This window comes from Cricetulus griseus (genome assembly GCF_003668045.3).
Source record: "Cricetulus griseus strain 17A/GY chromosome 1 unlocalized genomic scaffold, alternate assembly CriGri-PICRH-1.0 chr1_1, whole genome shotgun sequence".
NCBI classification, from domain to species: domain Eukaryota; kingdom Metazoa; phylum Chordata; class Mammalia; order Rodentia; family Cricetidae; genus Cricetulus; species Cricetulus griseus.
The window spans coordinates 211,455,775-211,470,656 of NW_023276807.1; the positions used below are offsets into that span (position 1 = coordinate 211,455,775).

The 14,882-nt window shown below is 43.7% G+C and overlaps 1 protein-coding gene across 1 annotated transcript in view; it reads left to right on the plus strand.

Moving 5' to 3' along the window:
- The window catches only part of Atp12a (ATPase H+/K+ transporting non-gastric alpha2 subunit), a 50,224-nt gene extending 44,327 nt beyond the window's left edge, over positions 1–5,897 (plus strand). Inside the window, exons 16-24 of the mRNA XM_035453101.1 lie at positions 263–413; positions 1,317–1,485; positions 1,573–1,727; positions 3,118–3,241; positions 3,425–3,570; positions 3,995–4,128; positions 4,295–4,396; positions 4,802–4,893; positions 5,054–5,897. Of these exons, the coding sequence (XP_035308992.1) occupies positions 263–413; positions 1,317–1,485; positions 1,573–1,727; positions 3,118–3,241; positions 3,425–3,570; positions 3,995–4,128; positions 4,295–4,396; positions 4,802–4,893; positions 5,054–5,082 (1,102 nt within the window). The 3' untranslated portion in view covers positions 5,083–5,897. The remainder of the gene's footprint in view (positions 1–262; positions 414–1,316; positions 1,486–1,572; positions 1,728–3,117; positions 3,242–3,424; positions 3,571–3,994; positions 4,129–4,294; positions 4,397–4,801; positions 4,894–5,053) is intronic.
- The last annotated feature ends 8,985 nt before the right edge of the window (positions 5,898–14,882 follow it).

Genomic DNA, 14,882 nt, shown 5'->3' on the forward strand with positions numbered 1-14,882 from the left:
AGACCTGTTGGGAACACACAACTGCCAGGTGATAAATGATTATCAGGTAATTTTACTTGTGTAGTAAATAACGCAGTGCCCCAGGAAGCACCATTTCTCACCAGTTTCTAGTTGACCATGTATACCCATTGTCATAGGATAACAGGAAATGGTTTCCTGTTATAGCCTCAGCTAATACCTTGAAACAGAAACCATGCCTGGAACTGGGTTTCAACACAAGAGCTAGCCTTTGGCTTCACCCAGTTTCTTCTGGTCTTTCTAGAGAAGCTAAAGCCGCTGTGGTGACTGGCATGGAACTGAAGGACATGACCCCAGAACAACTGGACGAACTTTTAACCAACTACCAAGAAATCGTATTTGCCAGGACATCACCCCAGCAGAAGTTGATCATCGTGGAGGGCTGTCAGAGGCAGGTGGGTCAACAGCAGCTCCCAGGTGACTGGGAAGGCCTAGCTACCCACTGGCAGATGTGAAGCAGCTACTGAGAGGATTGATGATCTATCTGCTTTTGAGACCATCTCACAGCCATACATGGGCTCTGGTGGAGAAGCCACCAAGCACTTGCTACCTGATAGGGTATAGATATAGATAGGAGATTTTCTAAATGTAAGCATAAGTGATCATCCCTTGGTAGCTATGGGGAAGTAGTTTCTGGAATTCCTACAAGCACAAAACAACAAAACACACCACTGATCAAGTTACATTTATAAAATTTATTAATATTTGTATAGAAAGTACTCACATTCCATGTATTTTAAATCATTGCCAGATGATTCAGTATACCTAATATAATGTCAATAATGCATAAACACCTGATAGTCCATATTGTTTGGGGGGAAATAATATCAAGATTTGTGCATGTTCACTATAGAGACTATTTTCTTTTTCCAATATTTCCCCTCCCCCTTTCTGCTTTTGTTTATTGGGTCAAGGTTTCCCATATATCCCAGGCTGGCTTCAAACTCACAACTTTCCAGTTCAATTTTTCATGTACTGTAAATAAAAGCCTATGCCACTACAGCCAGTTTTGTTTTGCTTCCAAAATTTTTCAAAATTTGGGTGGTTGAATCTGTATGTTCAGAACCCATCAATATGTAAGGCCAACTCTATAAAACACCTCTTTTTCTTTGGGAATACGCACTGGCATTTTTTATTTTAATTTCTTCATTTGCATACATCTGTGTCAGAGCTTCTTATCCTGGCTTCTGAGATTTCCCATCTTTATCTTTTCTTCCCCAAAAGACCTTCATTTTGGCTGTAGTAGTTCTGTAGTCTCTTCACCTGCCTCATTCCTGTTTTCTCTCTGGTCCCCACAGGATGCAGTTGTAGCTGTGACAGGTGATGGAGTGAATGACTCTCCAGCCCTGAAGAAGGCAGACATCGGAATTGCTATGGGGATAGCAGGTTCTGACGCTGCTAAAAATGCAGCAGACATGGTCTTACTAGATGACAACTTTGCATCTATAGTCACAGGGGTGGAGGAAGGTGAGTGGGGCTTCAGGGTGTCTTCCTGATAGCCAGGTTTCCTGGGAGACTAGAAACAAGTCCTATAAAAAGACACATCTTCCCTAGGTCGCCTGATCTTTGACAACCTGAAGAAGACCATTGCCTACACCCTGACCAAGAACATTGCTGAGCTCTGCCCCTTTTTGCTCTACATCATTTCTGGGATCCCCCTGCCTATTGGCACCATTACTATCCTGTTCATCGACTTGGGCACAGACATTGTAAGTGGCACTAAAGAGCTGACGATAACCACAGGGATATAAAGCTCATTCCTGTTGCCTCCCAGAGCCTTATGATGGGCAAAGCCAATGCTTCTCATACGTCTGTACCATGGGGCCGTTTCTCCATCTTTTGTGAGATCCCAGGTGACACTTTTCTGCAGGTCCACAGACCATGCTTTCCAGCAATGAACTAGAGATATCTGTCCAGTGTTTGGAAATGAAAATCATTTCGCTCCAGAATAAGATTTTTAAGATCTTACAGTTTAGTGGGTTATAGCTCAGTGGGCTTTATCACCAGTACTGATTTTATTTTCTTTTAAAGACATGGTTTTGCCTCTCTCAAAGAACATGCCATCATCAGTTTCAACTCTATGATTTGAAGAAGCAATCACACAATAATACTCTGGAGAAGAGATAGTATCTTAAAGTGACAGCCTGCAGTCACCCCATGTTAACTTAGAGAACTGTGAACCAGAAATAGTGGGTTTGGTTTTGCTATTGTTTGGTCAGGGCTCTTGCAGTTTTGTTTGGCATTTTCAGGGTTTTGTTGTTATTTCCAACAGTCATTCATCTAAGACTCCCCCTCTTCCAGCCTGTATTAATTTAAACAAAGCTCCATGAAAGCATCTATATAGCTCTGGCTTACCCAGGGCAAGGGGAAAGAAAGCAACAGAGCAAGCCAAAGTCACAGTACTAAAGCGGCCCTGACCATGGCCTCATTCCCTATATTTATACAGCGCCTAGGTCTTTCTATAGTCTGATCCCTGCATTATGAAGAAAATAAGACTTTCAGCTTTGAGGTGGGAACTGAGATAGCCTTCCAAAACAGAATGTATCCATACTCCAATATTCTAAGCCCTTCTACATTTGCTCATTTGCTCATCCTACAGTGATCTCCAAGTGTGGGCCAGTTTTGAAATATAAATTCTCTATCCTAGCCTATACCTCCTGAATCAGGAAGTTTGAGTGTGGGTATAGAGGTCTGTGTTTAAGGGATTTCTTAGTGGTAGGACCTGTGAGAGCAGCACAGTCTGCCACATTGCTTTGTGGTCTAGATGCAAGTCAAAGAGGAAGGATGGTGTTTTATATTATAGTTAGCTATATTTAGAATTGCCAGGACATGGTGATTTTAAAAAGCAGATTGAAGTTTTTAACCTGGGGCCTCATTTGTGTGTCTAGTAAGCACCATGGTGCCACTGATCACAACCTCAGCCCCAAATCAGACTGATTTTTAAAGATGGAGGTTTGCAAATCTGGTATAGACAATGCGCGTTTGTTATCTGCACCCTGGATGCACCCCCTTCCCCATCATACTCCCATCTCTGGGCCGCTCTTGCTTATCATCACTGTCCTTCCAGGGTTTGGCTTCATGGGGTCTTTCCCTCTCTAGATTCCCTCCATTGCCTTGGCCTATGAAAAAGCTGAAAGTGACATTATGAACAGGAAACCTCGCCACAAGAAGAAAGACAGACTGGTCAACCAACAGCTTGCTGTCTACTCTTATCTGCACATTGGTATGAGGAGGGTATATCATCATTGGTCATCCCCCTACCCATGCCTCATTATACAAAAGCCCTCCCAATAATGAATTCAGGTCCTAGGCAGGGTAGGGGGATGGCCCGGAAGAGCGCAAGAACTGAGCAGCTCTCTGGGCCCAGCACAGCACTAACAAACATCTGAATCTTTGATTCTTGCAGGTCTCATGCAAGCCCTGGGAGGTTTCCTTGTTTATTTCACTGTCTATGCACAAGAGGGCTTTTGGCCCACCTCTCTCATCAACCTGAGGGTAGCATGGGAAGCAGATGATATAAATGACTTGGAAGATAGCTACGGGCAGGAATGGGTGAGTCAAGAAACCTTCAGCCAGCACCACCTGGTCCTTCTCTCTTCTCACTGCCCACCCATCCAGTTGTAGACTCTCCTCTTCCCTGAATAGTCCTGATGGACGGTCTAGGATGGAACAGACTTGGTTAATAAGTCTGGAAGACCCCTCACGACAATGATTTGACCTTCGGGAAGATGCCTTATCTCTCAAACCCACTTTTTTCATTAGTTCAGCAGTTGGTGTCGAAGTCTAACCATTCCAATCCCTACAATGGGGTAATATAAGTCAGTGTCTTTCCCTTAACATCTGTTTAAAGAGAATTTCTTTCTGAGCATAAGCAGACAGTCTACACTTAATCTGGGTGAAGTGGGGAAAAAAGAGTCAGATTTCAGTTTTCCTCTGGGGGAATCTCATGATCTCATCAGTCTCTACTTCTTGACAGACACGGTATCAGAGAAAATACCTAGAATTCACAGGCTACACGGCTTTCTTTGTCGCCATCATGGTCCAACAAATTGCAGATTTGATCATCAGGAAAACCCGGAGGAATTCCATCTTCCAGCAGGGGCTCTTCAGGTACCTGACCTCTGGGTAATGAGCCTATCACTTGGGGATAACAAGGGTCTACAAGCCCACACCTGTAACATATGAAGTGCTGACTTGGATTGTGGCACCTTCGGTTGGGTGCGTGTCCACAGACACATGGAAATTCCACATCTGTTTGCTTCCCTGTGTTTTCCAGAAATAAAGTCATATGGGTGGGGATTGCTTCGCAGATCATTGTGGCACTGATCCTGTCCTACGGTCTTGGGAGTGTCACAGCCCTGAGTTTCACCATGCTCAGGTGAGTTGACCTTTAGTGGCACTACTATCACAACCTGAATAAACACAAGGATTCCCACAGGCTCTTCCTCCAATCTTCCCAAAGAGATTAAATGGGCCCCAAGCTACAGAAACCCATCCCTTGACCTTCCTATTTCTCAAAGGAAGAAAGGCATTTCCTAGGCCTGACTGGACCATCACCACTCTTATCCAACATATCTCCTCAAAGACCAATGCTGCTTTTAGCTGTCCCATCTCAGGTTAAGTAGGGAGCTTGTCAGGCCTGCGTTGTGTAGTGTAGTAGAGTTGCTATTTTTAGTGAGGCAGGGAAAATTAAGAGAAAGCCCCCGCCTCAGCCTCTGCTAGTGACCAGCATCTGGGCTGTCTCAGATGAGCCAGGGCTCACTTTCCTCCTTTTTGTTTCCAGGGTTCAGTACTGGTTTGTGGCCGTACCACATGCCATTCTGATTTGGGTGTATGATGAGATACGAAAACTCTTCATCAGGCTCTACCCTGGAAGTGAGTAATGATACAATTGAATTAAGTGTTTGTTTTGCTGAGTTGGAAACCAGATCAGCTGTGCAAGGCAAGCACCTGGCCAGTCCAGCAGTCTGATTGCTGATCCTTGTGTACTGCCTCACTTGGGATATTTCTGATTTACCCTTCTCTCTGTCCACAGGCTGGTGGGATAAGAACATGTATTATTGAGACGGTATCACTCACAGATCTCCCAGCAGCATATCAGAGATGTTCTTCTTCAGGTCTGGCTACTCACGAGGAGATCTCTGCTCAATGTGAATGCTATCAGAACCCACAGTACAGGGACTTTCCTACAGAAAACTGTAGAAAGCAACCTAGGTTTTGTATTTTAAAGCTGAGACTTAACTGTTTATATAGAATTTTCATCTCTATGTCTGCTGCCTTATTTTAAATTATGTGAAATTCAGATAGAAGCACAGGGAAGAATGTATTTCTATGTGTGTAAAAGTCACTGTGTTAGATAACCTTGTATGTTCAGGGTTTGTGCTGGGTCTGCCTTAAGCTAGGATACTATTCCTCAGGTCTTACTTTCTTTTTTGTTTTTTGTTTTTTGTTTGTTTTTGTTTTGTTTTGTTTGAGACAGCGTTTCTCTGTGTAACCCTGGCTGTCCTGGAACTCACTATGTAGACCAGGCTGGTCTCAAACTCAAGAGATCCATCTGCCTCTACCTCCTGAGTGTTGGGATTGGGAGTGTCACAACACCACCCTGCTTAGGCCTCACTTTCTTACCCTCATAGAGGCCTAACAATCCTCTCCCCACCTCCAAATCTACCCAACAAACTTAATTGTTTGCTGGAATTTAACATCATCAGAGAGTACCTGTGACTTAAATAGTAATATTTATTTCTAGTAAAACATTGCCAAGCACTGGCCAGTAATCATTTTATGTCAGTCATGTTTTGTGTTGTAACTGTTAGGTGTATTTATGTGTGACATGTATAACTATGTTGGCAGGCCTGGTAAGGCCTTGTTTTTAAGTAAAAGATGTTTTATAGAGCCAAGTGTCATTGTGGTATTATAATTTGAGGTTGTCTTCCAAAATGCAGCACACGGGCACAAGAAGATGAAGTGTGATTTCCATATTGATTTTGGATTTGTTGTTCTTTGCATTTGGTGGGTTGGGTGGGTAGTGTTAATCCCACTGATTGAGAATACTACCACAGTTTAAAGTCAAATTTAATTAAATACTGGTCAGGTAGATTGGCTCTGGCCAGGTCCATCTGGTTTCCCTGGAAAAAAAAATGGCCCTGAATCAAGTTTTGCAGTGGCTTAAGTATTTCCCATCATGTCCAATCAGGGCCAAGCATGCATCCTGATGTATTTCCTGCCTGTGAACCTCCTGCCTACATGTGATCAAACACATCCAGTGCAGATAGGTCAAACACACTAGGGGTGTGAAAACATGTGGCTCATTATCTCCCATAAACAATAGCCTCCAGCATTTCAGGAACTATCCATCCTTGGGCAAGGGGCTTGCAGATCAGAAGCATTTTTTGTTTCATGGATCTCTTAGGTATAGTAATTAAAACTTAAAAATTTCCAGGTGGTGGTGGCACACACCTTTAATCCCAGTACTCGGGAGGCAGAAACAGGTGGATCTCTGTTCAAGATCAACCAGGTCTACAATAGCTAGTTCCAAGACAGCCTCCAAAGCCACAGAGAAACCGTCTCGAAAAACCCAAAAAACTTAAAATTTAACTTTGGTTCTCACAATGTTTTTGTTCTTTCTCTAATTTGACCATGGATAATCTGCAAGTGAAGAGCTTTCCTTTTGAACTCCTTGGTCATGATTCTTTTGGGCAGCAACAGAGCATTAGAGAAAGTTGGTTTCACCACCTATCACATGCTGATTTGATGGAACTGATGTCATTTGCTTAAACTCTTTCTACAGTGTTCTTCCCTATCTGCTGCCTTTCCAGTGGGGTGGGGTATCTGCTGCTCTTGCTGCTGGCTATGGGCCATGGGTCTGGAAAAGAGAACAGGAGACCTAGGGCTATGTGTGCTCAGGGGACACACTTAGGAACTTGAAAGAAGTGAGGGCTGCTGTTTGTGACTGTACTCTGAGACAAATAACCCCTATCTTCAGGAGTCCATACATGCAGGTTGTTAAGATCATCCCAACTGGGCATGTTGACTGTTTACACCCCCTCACAGAGGGGCAGGGAGGGTCACAAGACCCTCACCAGAGTCTACTCCCTACCCATTGTATACAACTCTGACCTAATTGCATGGTGGCTTGTGGGCTCAGGGAGGGACTAGAGTATATGGGCCAGGGAAGACTAGGGGAGGGATTTCTATCTATGTGGCTATAGGCCAGCCATCATTCCTACTGAGTAAAGACTTTCTGGTATAGCCTTTTGGGGGAGAAGCAGCCACGCTCCTGTAGGTAATCTCTCACCTATGATAATAATAAATAAAATCATTGGTTCCTTGGAGTGAATATTGATGGAATCAGACTCTGGTTTGCCTTTGTAACATTAGGCCGAGTAAGTTGCTATGTATCACCCCTGAGAAGGAATTTTAGCAACAGTGCTCATCACTGAAGTTTATAGAAATAGATTGGAATGTCCAGTGTGTATTCTGTGTTAAGCTACAACAATGTTGCCTTCCTTGTGGTTTTTAATCTCTAGTTACAGTAGCAATCAGTAGTTCAGTGAACTAGAAACCCTTTCCAGGGTTATGGACCATGTGAGAATGGCCTCATTCCAGCCCTGAAAAGGCAGCTCACACTGTCTAAGCACCACCTAGAAGACCCTGTCTTCCTCTGTTTTCTGCCCGATCACATGAGTGATCTTGGCTGAGACACTGGCAGCTCTCAGTTATAGGATTAAGGTCTCTTTATTTCAGAAGACAGCAAGGTGAAACACAGGCCAGAGCTAGGTTATAGAACCCAGCCAGCGCGGCCAGAACAAAAGAGAGAGCCAGGGTCCCCACGTGCAGCCCCTTAAGAAGCTCCCTTACGTCACCCCGGCTTTCCTTCACCACGCCTTTCTGGGCGAGTCCCGGATCCACCTGGTACCTGCCCCAGGACTATTGGGCGGGGCTAGGGTGACTCCCTACACTCAGTTGTGCCAGGGCTGGTGGAAAACAGCGAGTCATGTTATATGAAGCTTAATATTTAACTTGGTAGGATTTAAATTTGAAGTAGATGTTCATTTATTTCCATTTTTTCTTTAAAAGTCTACATCTTGTCTTTAAATCTCTTACAGTACCATTCATTATTTTTATGTATTTCTCAAAAATTGAATTAGGAAATTAAAAGCATTAATTTTTTTTCAGTTGTGTGTGTGTGTGTGTGTGTGTGTGTGTGTGTGTGTGTGTGTGTGTGTGTGCGCGCGCGCGCGCATGATCATGAGTGCACTAAGGTGTACACAAACATGCATGTAGAAGCCTGAGGACAACCTTAGTGTCATTCTCTGGAAGCCATCCATTCCCTGTGAGACAGGCCCTGTCGCTGGCCTGGAGCTCACCAATCGGCTAGAAATGAGACTCCTTTTGCTATCAATCCCTAGAAATCCTCCTGTCTCCCACTCGCCTAGCACTGAGATTACTAACACAAGTAATTCCCCCATGCCTGGCATTTTCATATAGATTTGAGAGCCAAACTCAGGTCCTCATGCTTGCCAGGAAAGCCCTTTTCTGACTTAGCTATCTCCCCCAAAGCATTGCAAAAGCTTTTTATGCACACTGCCAAATTTATACTTTTATAAACTGTGCCAATTCATAGTACCTCTAGCAATAATAAACAACACATATATCTTGTCTATTAGAATGTGAAAGCTCTGTTAATTATCAAATATATGTTATACTAAAAGTTACATACCCAGCCCTATCTTTTTTTTTGAGACACAATTGTTCTTAGTTGCCTATGCTAGCCTTGAACTCATCTGATAATCTAGGAAGTTCTTGAACTTGGAATCCTGCTTTTGGTCTCCCAAATAGTTGTGATTACCAATCTGTACTACCCACCAAGCCTGGCACAAGAGATTTATCCTCATTTAAGAAAAGTGTGGGGAGTGTTATTATATGTATGTGTATGTATGTATGTATGTATGTATGTATGTATGTATGTATGTATGTAGCCTAAGAACACAGAACAGAACTTGGGGTGCAGCTCAATGGTAAAATACTTGCCCAGTATTGTGAGACCATGGACTCAGACTGGAGGATATGTCCCCCACCCCACCATACACACGCACCACACACACACACACACACACACAGAGAGAGAGAGAGAGAGAGAGAGAGAGAGAGAGAGAGAGAGAGAGAGAGGGAGAGAGAGCGCTGCTGCTGCTGCTCCGATGAAAGGACAGAAGAAAATTATCTGTAATAAAGGGCTTGAAATTAAAATGACACCACAAGACAGAGACAGTATTGGGATGGGGTAGGGGTGTAAACTTGTTCATGAGTCAGGAAGCCTTCCTGAAGAGGAAAATTACAAGTAGCCACTTGTCAGGAGCAGAGAGAATTCTGGGTAGGAACAGATGAGCAAAATCTTGGGAGAATAGAAACAGGACTACATCTGACCTGGAGGAACAGGAAGCATCTTAACCTAAGGTCTCTAGTTAGTGTGATGGGTTGGACTTTCATAAAGACAGTCTAATGACACTGACTCATAAAGGTGGGTCCAATCCAGGTGATGTGTTACGATCTCTTTAGCTCTTGATGGGCCAGGACTGAGTGAGTTTCTCAGTCAAGTTAGCTCTGGCTCAGCCTAGGCTGGTGGTGAAAGGTGTGGGGCCAACATGGGAGGCACCTGGTGGGGGGGCAGGGCTACAACTGAACAAATAGATTCCAATGAGGAAGATTTTATAAGGGAGGTCACCGGTAGACAATTCACTTAGCCCACACAAGGCTACCAACCATCCTAACTGACCATACTTATGATCAAGATGCGAGGGGGTGGGAGAAGAGACACTGAGGCAAGTACAGTAATCTCCCCTTATCCAGAGGGTACATGCTAGGATCCCCAGTAGATGCTTAAGATAACATTTCTAAGGGGTCCTAAATTTATTTACAAGACCTGAGGCTAGAGCAGATGAGAAATGGAAGGCCAGTCTGTGACCAAACTACAGGCTGCTGTCAAAAAACCAATTCACATCTATAATGTGTGTTAACATTTTAACTCAGTTCTTTTTCTTGGTGCTTCTGTATCCTGATTACAAACACAGCCAATCCAGAAGCAACTGAAACCTCTCCCTGAGGCCCTTCTGTTTCACAGTGTTCTCTGTAGTATGAGAGGACCAGACAAATATGACAGGCCCCTAATGACTCAGTTAAGAACTAGGCCTCAGTTCACAAACAAAGAGCTATCAATCACCAACACCCCTGACACTGGCCGAGCCCCCCCTCCTCCACACACACACACACACACACACACACACACACACACACACACACACTAGGCTTGCCCAAGAATGGAAAAGCTATAGCCTTGGCCCATTCCTGCTAGCCCAAACCAATTAGAAATGTACTAATATGATTGCCACTTGAGTAAGCAAATCCTAAATAAAGTAGTCACCCTGCTTTTAAAATTCCTGTAGCTGTGCTAAAAAGGGGCTTAACATCCCTCTCAAGGTCATCGCCATTTTGTACAGGTATGTATAATCCCACATACATGTGGTATAATAAAACGTTCTTGCTGATTGCATCGTGACTGGTGGTCTTTGGGGGACTTCCTCTGAACCCCATCATTATGCATCACCCCACCTTTTACCAATAACCAATGTAGGATCGGCGTAAACAATTTATTCCTTCTCTAACTTTTTCACTATATTGAAAAAAGACTTGCTCAGGGATATAGTTTAGTGGTAGAACATTTCACTATCATGTTTAAAGCCCTGGATTCCATTGCCCAACACTGCAAAAGATAATAAATACAATATAATAATAGTAATAGTAATAATATCAACAACAACAAGTAAAAGACAGTAACAGAATAGGTATTTTTGTTGTTGTTGTTTTTCAAGATAGGGTTCCTCTGTGTAGTCCTGGAAGTCTTGCTCTGTAAACCAGCCTGACCTCGAACTCACAAACCTGCCTGCCTGTGCCACCCAAGCGCTGGGATTAAAGGTGTGTGCCACCACCACCTGGCAATATTTGTTATTAAATATCTAATGCCTACAACAGGCCTCATCAACCACATCAACCTTTCTGCACATCAAGGAAACTGAGCTCTCGAGGTCAGTGGTTTAGTGAGTGAAGCTGTGGAGGGGTTGCAAAAAGGTGTTTGCCTTTGGATGGAAACGGGGCTGCATTCTGTTTTACAGCAGGGTATAAGAACTACAGCCATGAGAAGCAGTTCTCTCCTGCATACATGCAGTCCATGGGAGAGACTCCTCGCCCTGGAAAAGCCAGTTCTGCCTCCTCTGCACAATCAGGTGACATTCCTGGATTCCAGATAAACTTGTGCTCCCAGGCTCCTTTGAACTGGTTAGAACAAGCGATTGCCTGGTTCCCTCCCCAAATTATGAGCTTAAATAAAGCCTCTAACACTTGTTTACTTTATATGATCTGACCCTTTAAAAAAATTATCCCTTTACAATGAAAACGGAAAGCAAACCACCATTTGTTTTCTAAGAGCCGCTTGGCAGAACTGCTGCCAGTTGGCTTGACCTGCTCTGCGGTTTGTTTTCTGTTTGGCTTTGTTGTTTCTTAGATGCTAATTTTCCTACCTCAGACCAGTTCTCTCCACAGGCTCCTTTCTCTTAGGGCCCCATTCCCACTTCCTGATCCTCCCACTGACATATTGGACATATATTGACATATGTGTCCCACTGGCTTATCCCGTTAGTGCCGAGATTCTAAAAGAAATGTAAGGGGGAAGCCTACTTGTTTCAAATGAATAGAGCGCCCCTTTAGCCAGTCGTTGTAAAGATAAATTAAGATACTGTGGAGTGCAGCATTTCAGCTCTAGAATTTACTGGGGTTTTTTTGTGTGGTGGTTGTTTATATTGTGGTTTACAAAATTTTGGGGGCGGGGGTTTCGAGTCAGGGTTTCTCTGTGTAGCTTTGGAGCCTGTCCTGGCACTCGCTGTGGAGATCAGGCTGGCCTCAACTCACAGAGATCTGCCTGCCTCTGCCTCCCAAGTGCTGGGATTAAAGGCGTGTGCCACCAACGCCCGTCTTCTTGTCTCAATTTTCATCCTTTAAACAAATCAGTCTTTAAGGACAGGCAAACAAACACAAGTGACATGAAAGTGGGTGGTGACTTCTGAGAAAGGACAAGCAGGAGTAGTATAGGGAGAAGAGGTAGAGGACTGGGCAACAAAGGGAAGATCAATGAAAGTAGTCCATACGGCCAGCCTGGTCTGCAAGAGCTAGTTCCATGACAGCCTCCAAAACCACAGAGAAACCCTGTCTGGGGTGGGGGAGAGGGAGTAGTCTATATGGAATTCCAGAAGGAAATTTGTGACTTGCTAATTAAAATTTTAAAATTTCAAACAATAAGAAAAGAATAAAAATAGAAATAAAATACTTTTTAAAGAGACATGCCCAGGGCTTGTCCCTACAAGCCTTATCAAATGGCCGGGCTTGGTCCCACTATGTCATGTTTATTGGTATCCTCTGCTGTCACAGCTGGCAGGGAATGCAACTTGATATTGCCAACTACAGATTGTGAGGGAATGCCTCAGAGCCTGAGGTGAATTCAGCTGGGACCTGACTTGCACCTTGGAAAAGAATTTCAGGATGAGTCATGGTGAGGCATGTTAGATTATTGAAAGGCAGCTGTAGAGACAGAGAGATAGAAGGCACAAACAGAAGTTTGGTCAGACCTTGGGGAGGACCGTGTTTATTCATGGTGAGGGGACATCTTTGTCACCCATGTGTTGAGAGGATTTAAAAATGCAGGGCAGGGGTGTCAGAGCTGTTTTCTGTTGATGTCTTTGTCAGAAGGGGTTGATCTGAGTCCATTGAAGAGGGTGTCCTCTGGTCATGTTGCAGGGGAGAATCTTAACTTGATTGGCTGTGGTGGATCAGGTGATTGCTATCTCGTATTATTAGGGAAACAGATCATTTGGTTACAGAGTAAAACTGAGAGATTTCCCAGGAAGTTTGAGGGATGGGAAGAAGCAGAGGTGGTAGAAAGTAGAAATAGAGTTGATTTAGGGTGGCAGTAACTAGTTCCATTGCCAGGACTGTTGCACCAAAATGAGCTGGCAGAAGTAGTAGGGAGCTATAGAGCATCAGAGAAAGACAATGGGAGAAAAATAAAAGTAATGTAAAGAATTCTACCTGGCCTGGGGTGAAAGGGATGAAGGTCCTTTTTAACTAGAATTTCTTCATAGAATCTGAAAGATGCTTTTTTGTTTGTTTGTTTTTCGAGACAGGGTTTCTTTGTGGCTTTGGAGCCTGTCCTGGAACTAGCTCTTGTAGACCAGGCTGGTCTCAAACTCACAGAGATCCACCTGCCTCTGCCTCCCTAGTGTGAAAGATGCTTTTTGCAGGTGTATCAGGAACAACTGGAACAAATGGAGTTGTCGTAGGTGACAGCTATTGGGAGAACTTGTGTGGAACATTTTCGGGGGTGGGTGTAGGATGAAGTCCGGCAAGTAAAACGTTTAAAAGACAGGGTACAAACACAAGCATATGGATAATAAGGAGGAATGAGTGATCAAGGGGAGGGATCAGAATAGGAGGGAACCAGAAGCCCACATACAGGAGGAGGCTTGTGGTTGAATTTTTTTCTCATCCCCATCTCTAGGACCCATTTCAAACCAGTTAGGGTCTGTTGGCCTGGAAGCAGCATGTTCACCAAAGAGAGCACAAATCCCTCCTTTAGCAGTAGTCAGATTCATGCCTTTTAAATTTAATTAATTAAAAAATCAATTAATTTAATTTTTAATTGACTGCAGCAGTCTAGGAGTCGAGCTGGTCCTGAAGGGTGCTAAGCTGATCTGAGCTGGTGAGACAGAGAGGCTAACTGATATAAAGGAGGCTTCAGTGCAGCTGCTTTAGTCCTGAGTCCCCAAACAATGCCCAGAGTAGCAAGAAGAGGGATGAGTTGGGTGGTCCATGGCCCATTAATTCTCTTTTAGAGGTCATCCAGACTGCTTTTTAGGGGTTTGGGGGTGTCGATCTCTCAGCAACTGCTTCAGAGCTGACAGAAGGGTGACAAGGGGACCAGCAGTTAGAGTGTCTCAGAAGAGGGCCCATCCAAGGGCCTCTTAAAACTTAACATCAGTCAGGAGATAATAACTGTACAACTGTGTGAGGAACTTTAAGAGACAAAGGTGCATGAGGAAAAGTTTTACATCAAGATTAACATGAGCTAAATGCCATTGTACAGCTGGCTGGACCATGTACCAGAGTTCTGTAGCAGGAAAGGGTAACGAATTAGCTTTTTGTTACATCAGACTCCTGCATAAGGGACAAGCACCTGGAAGCCTTGTAAAAGAAGTCAGTTAAAGTCACCATCTGGGGAATGAATCTGAACAGAAAGTGTCTGAGGCAGGCACCACCACTGCCTGGCCGATTTTTAATTTTCAAATTAAAAAATATACTTCATTCTAGTGACAGCGTCTGCCTTGTCAAGAGTAAATGATTCAGTTTACAAAGTTTTCTAAAATTAACCCTACCAACAGAACCTTTAAAAAAATCTCTACCTTCTCATTCCATATACTCAGCCAACAGATGAAAGATGAAAGCCGTCATGTCAAGTCTGTAATAAATAATTTAATTTACACCTCTTCGCTCCTTCTGCTTTTGGACAAATCTCTGGGTCACCACACACTGACAGTAACAAGCATATTTCTTAACATTATTCTATTTAAAATTAAATTGGTGGTCTAGAGGCATAATTTATAAAGCAAGATAACCAAATTAAATAAGATTTATCAAACATCGGCTTTTGGGATTTCTTAGGAAACACCCACAAGCATCACTGCTGAAGCTCCTGTACTCCTTAAGGCTCCATGGTAAGAACACAGGCACTGGTCCTGGAGCTCTCCATCTGGGTAGAGACTAAG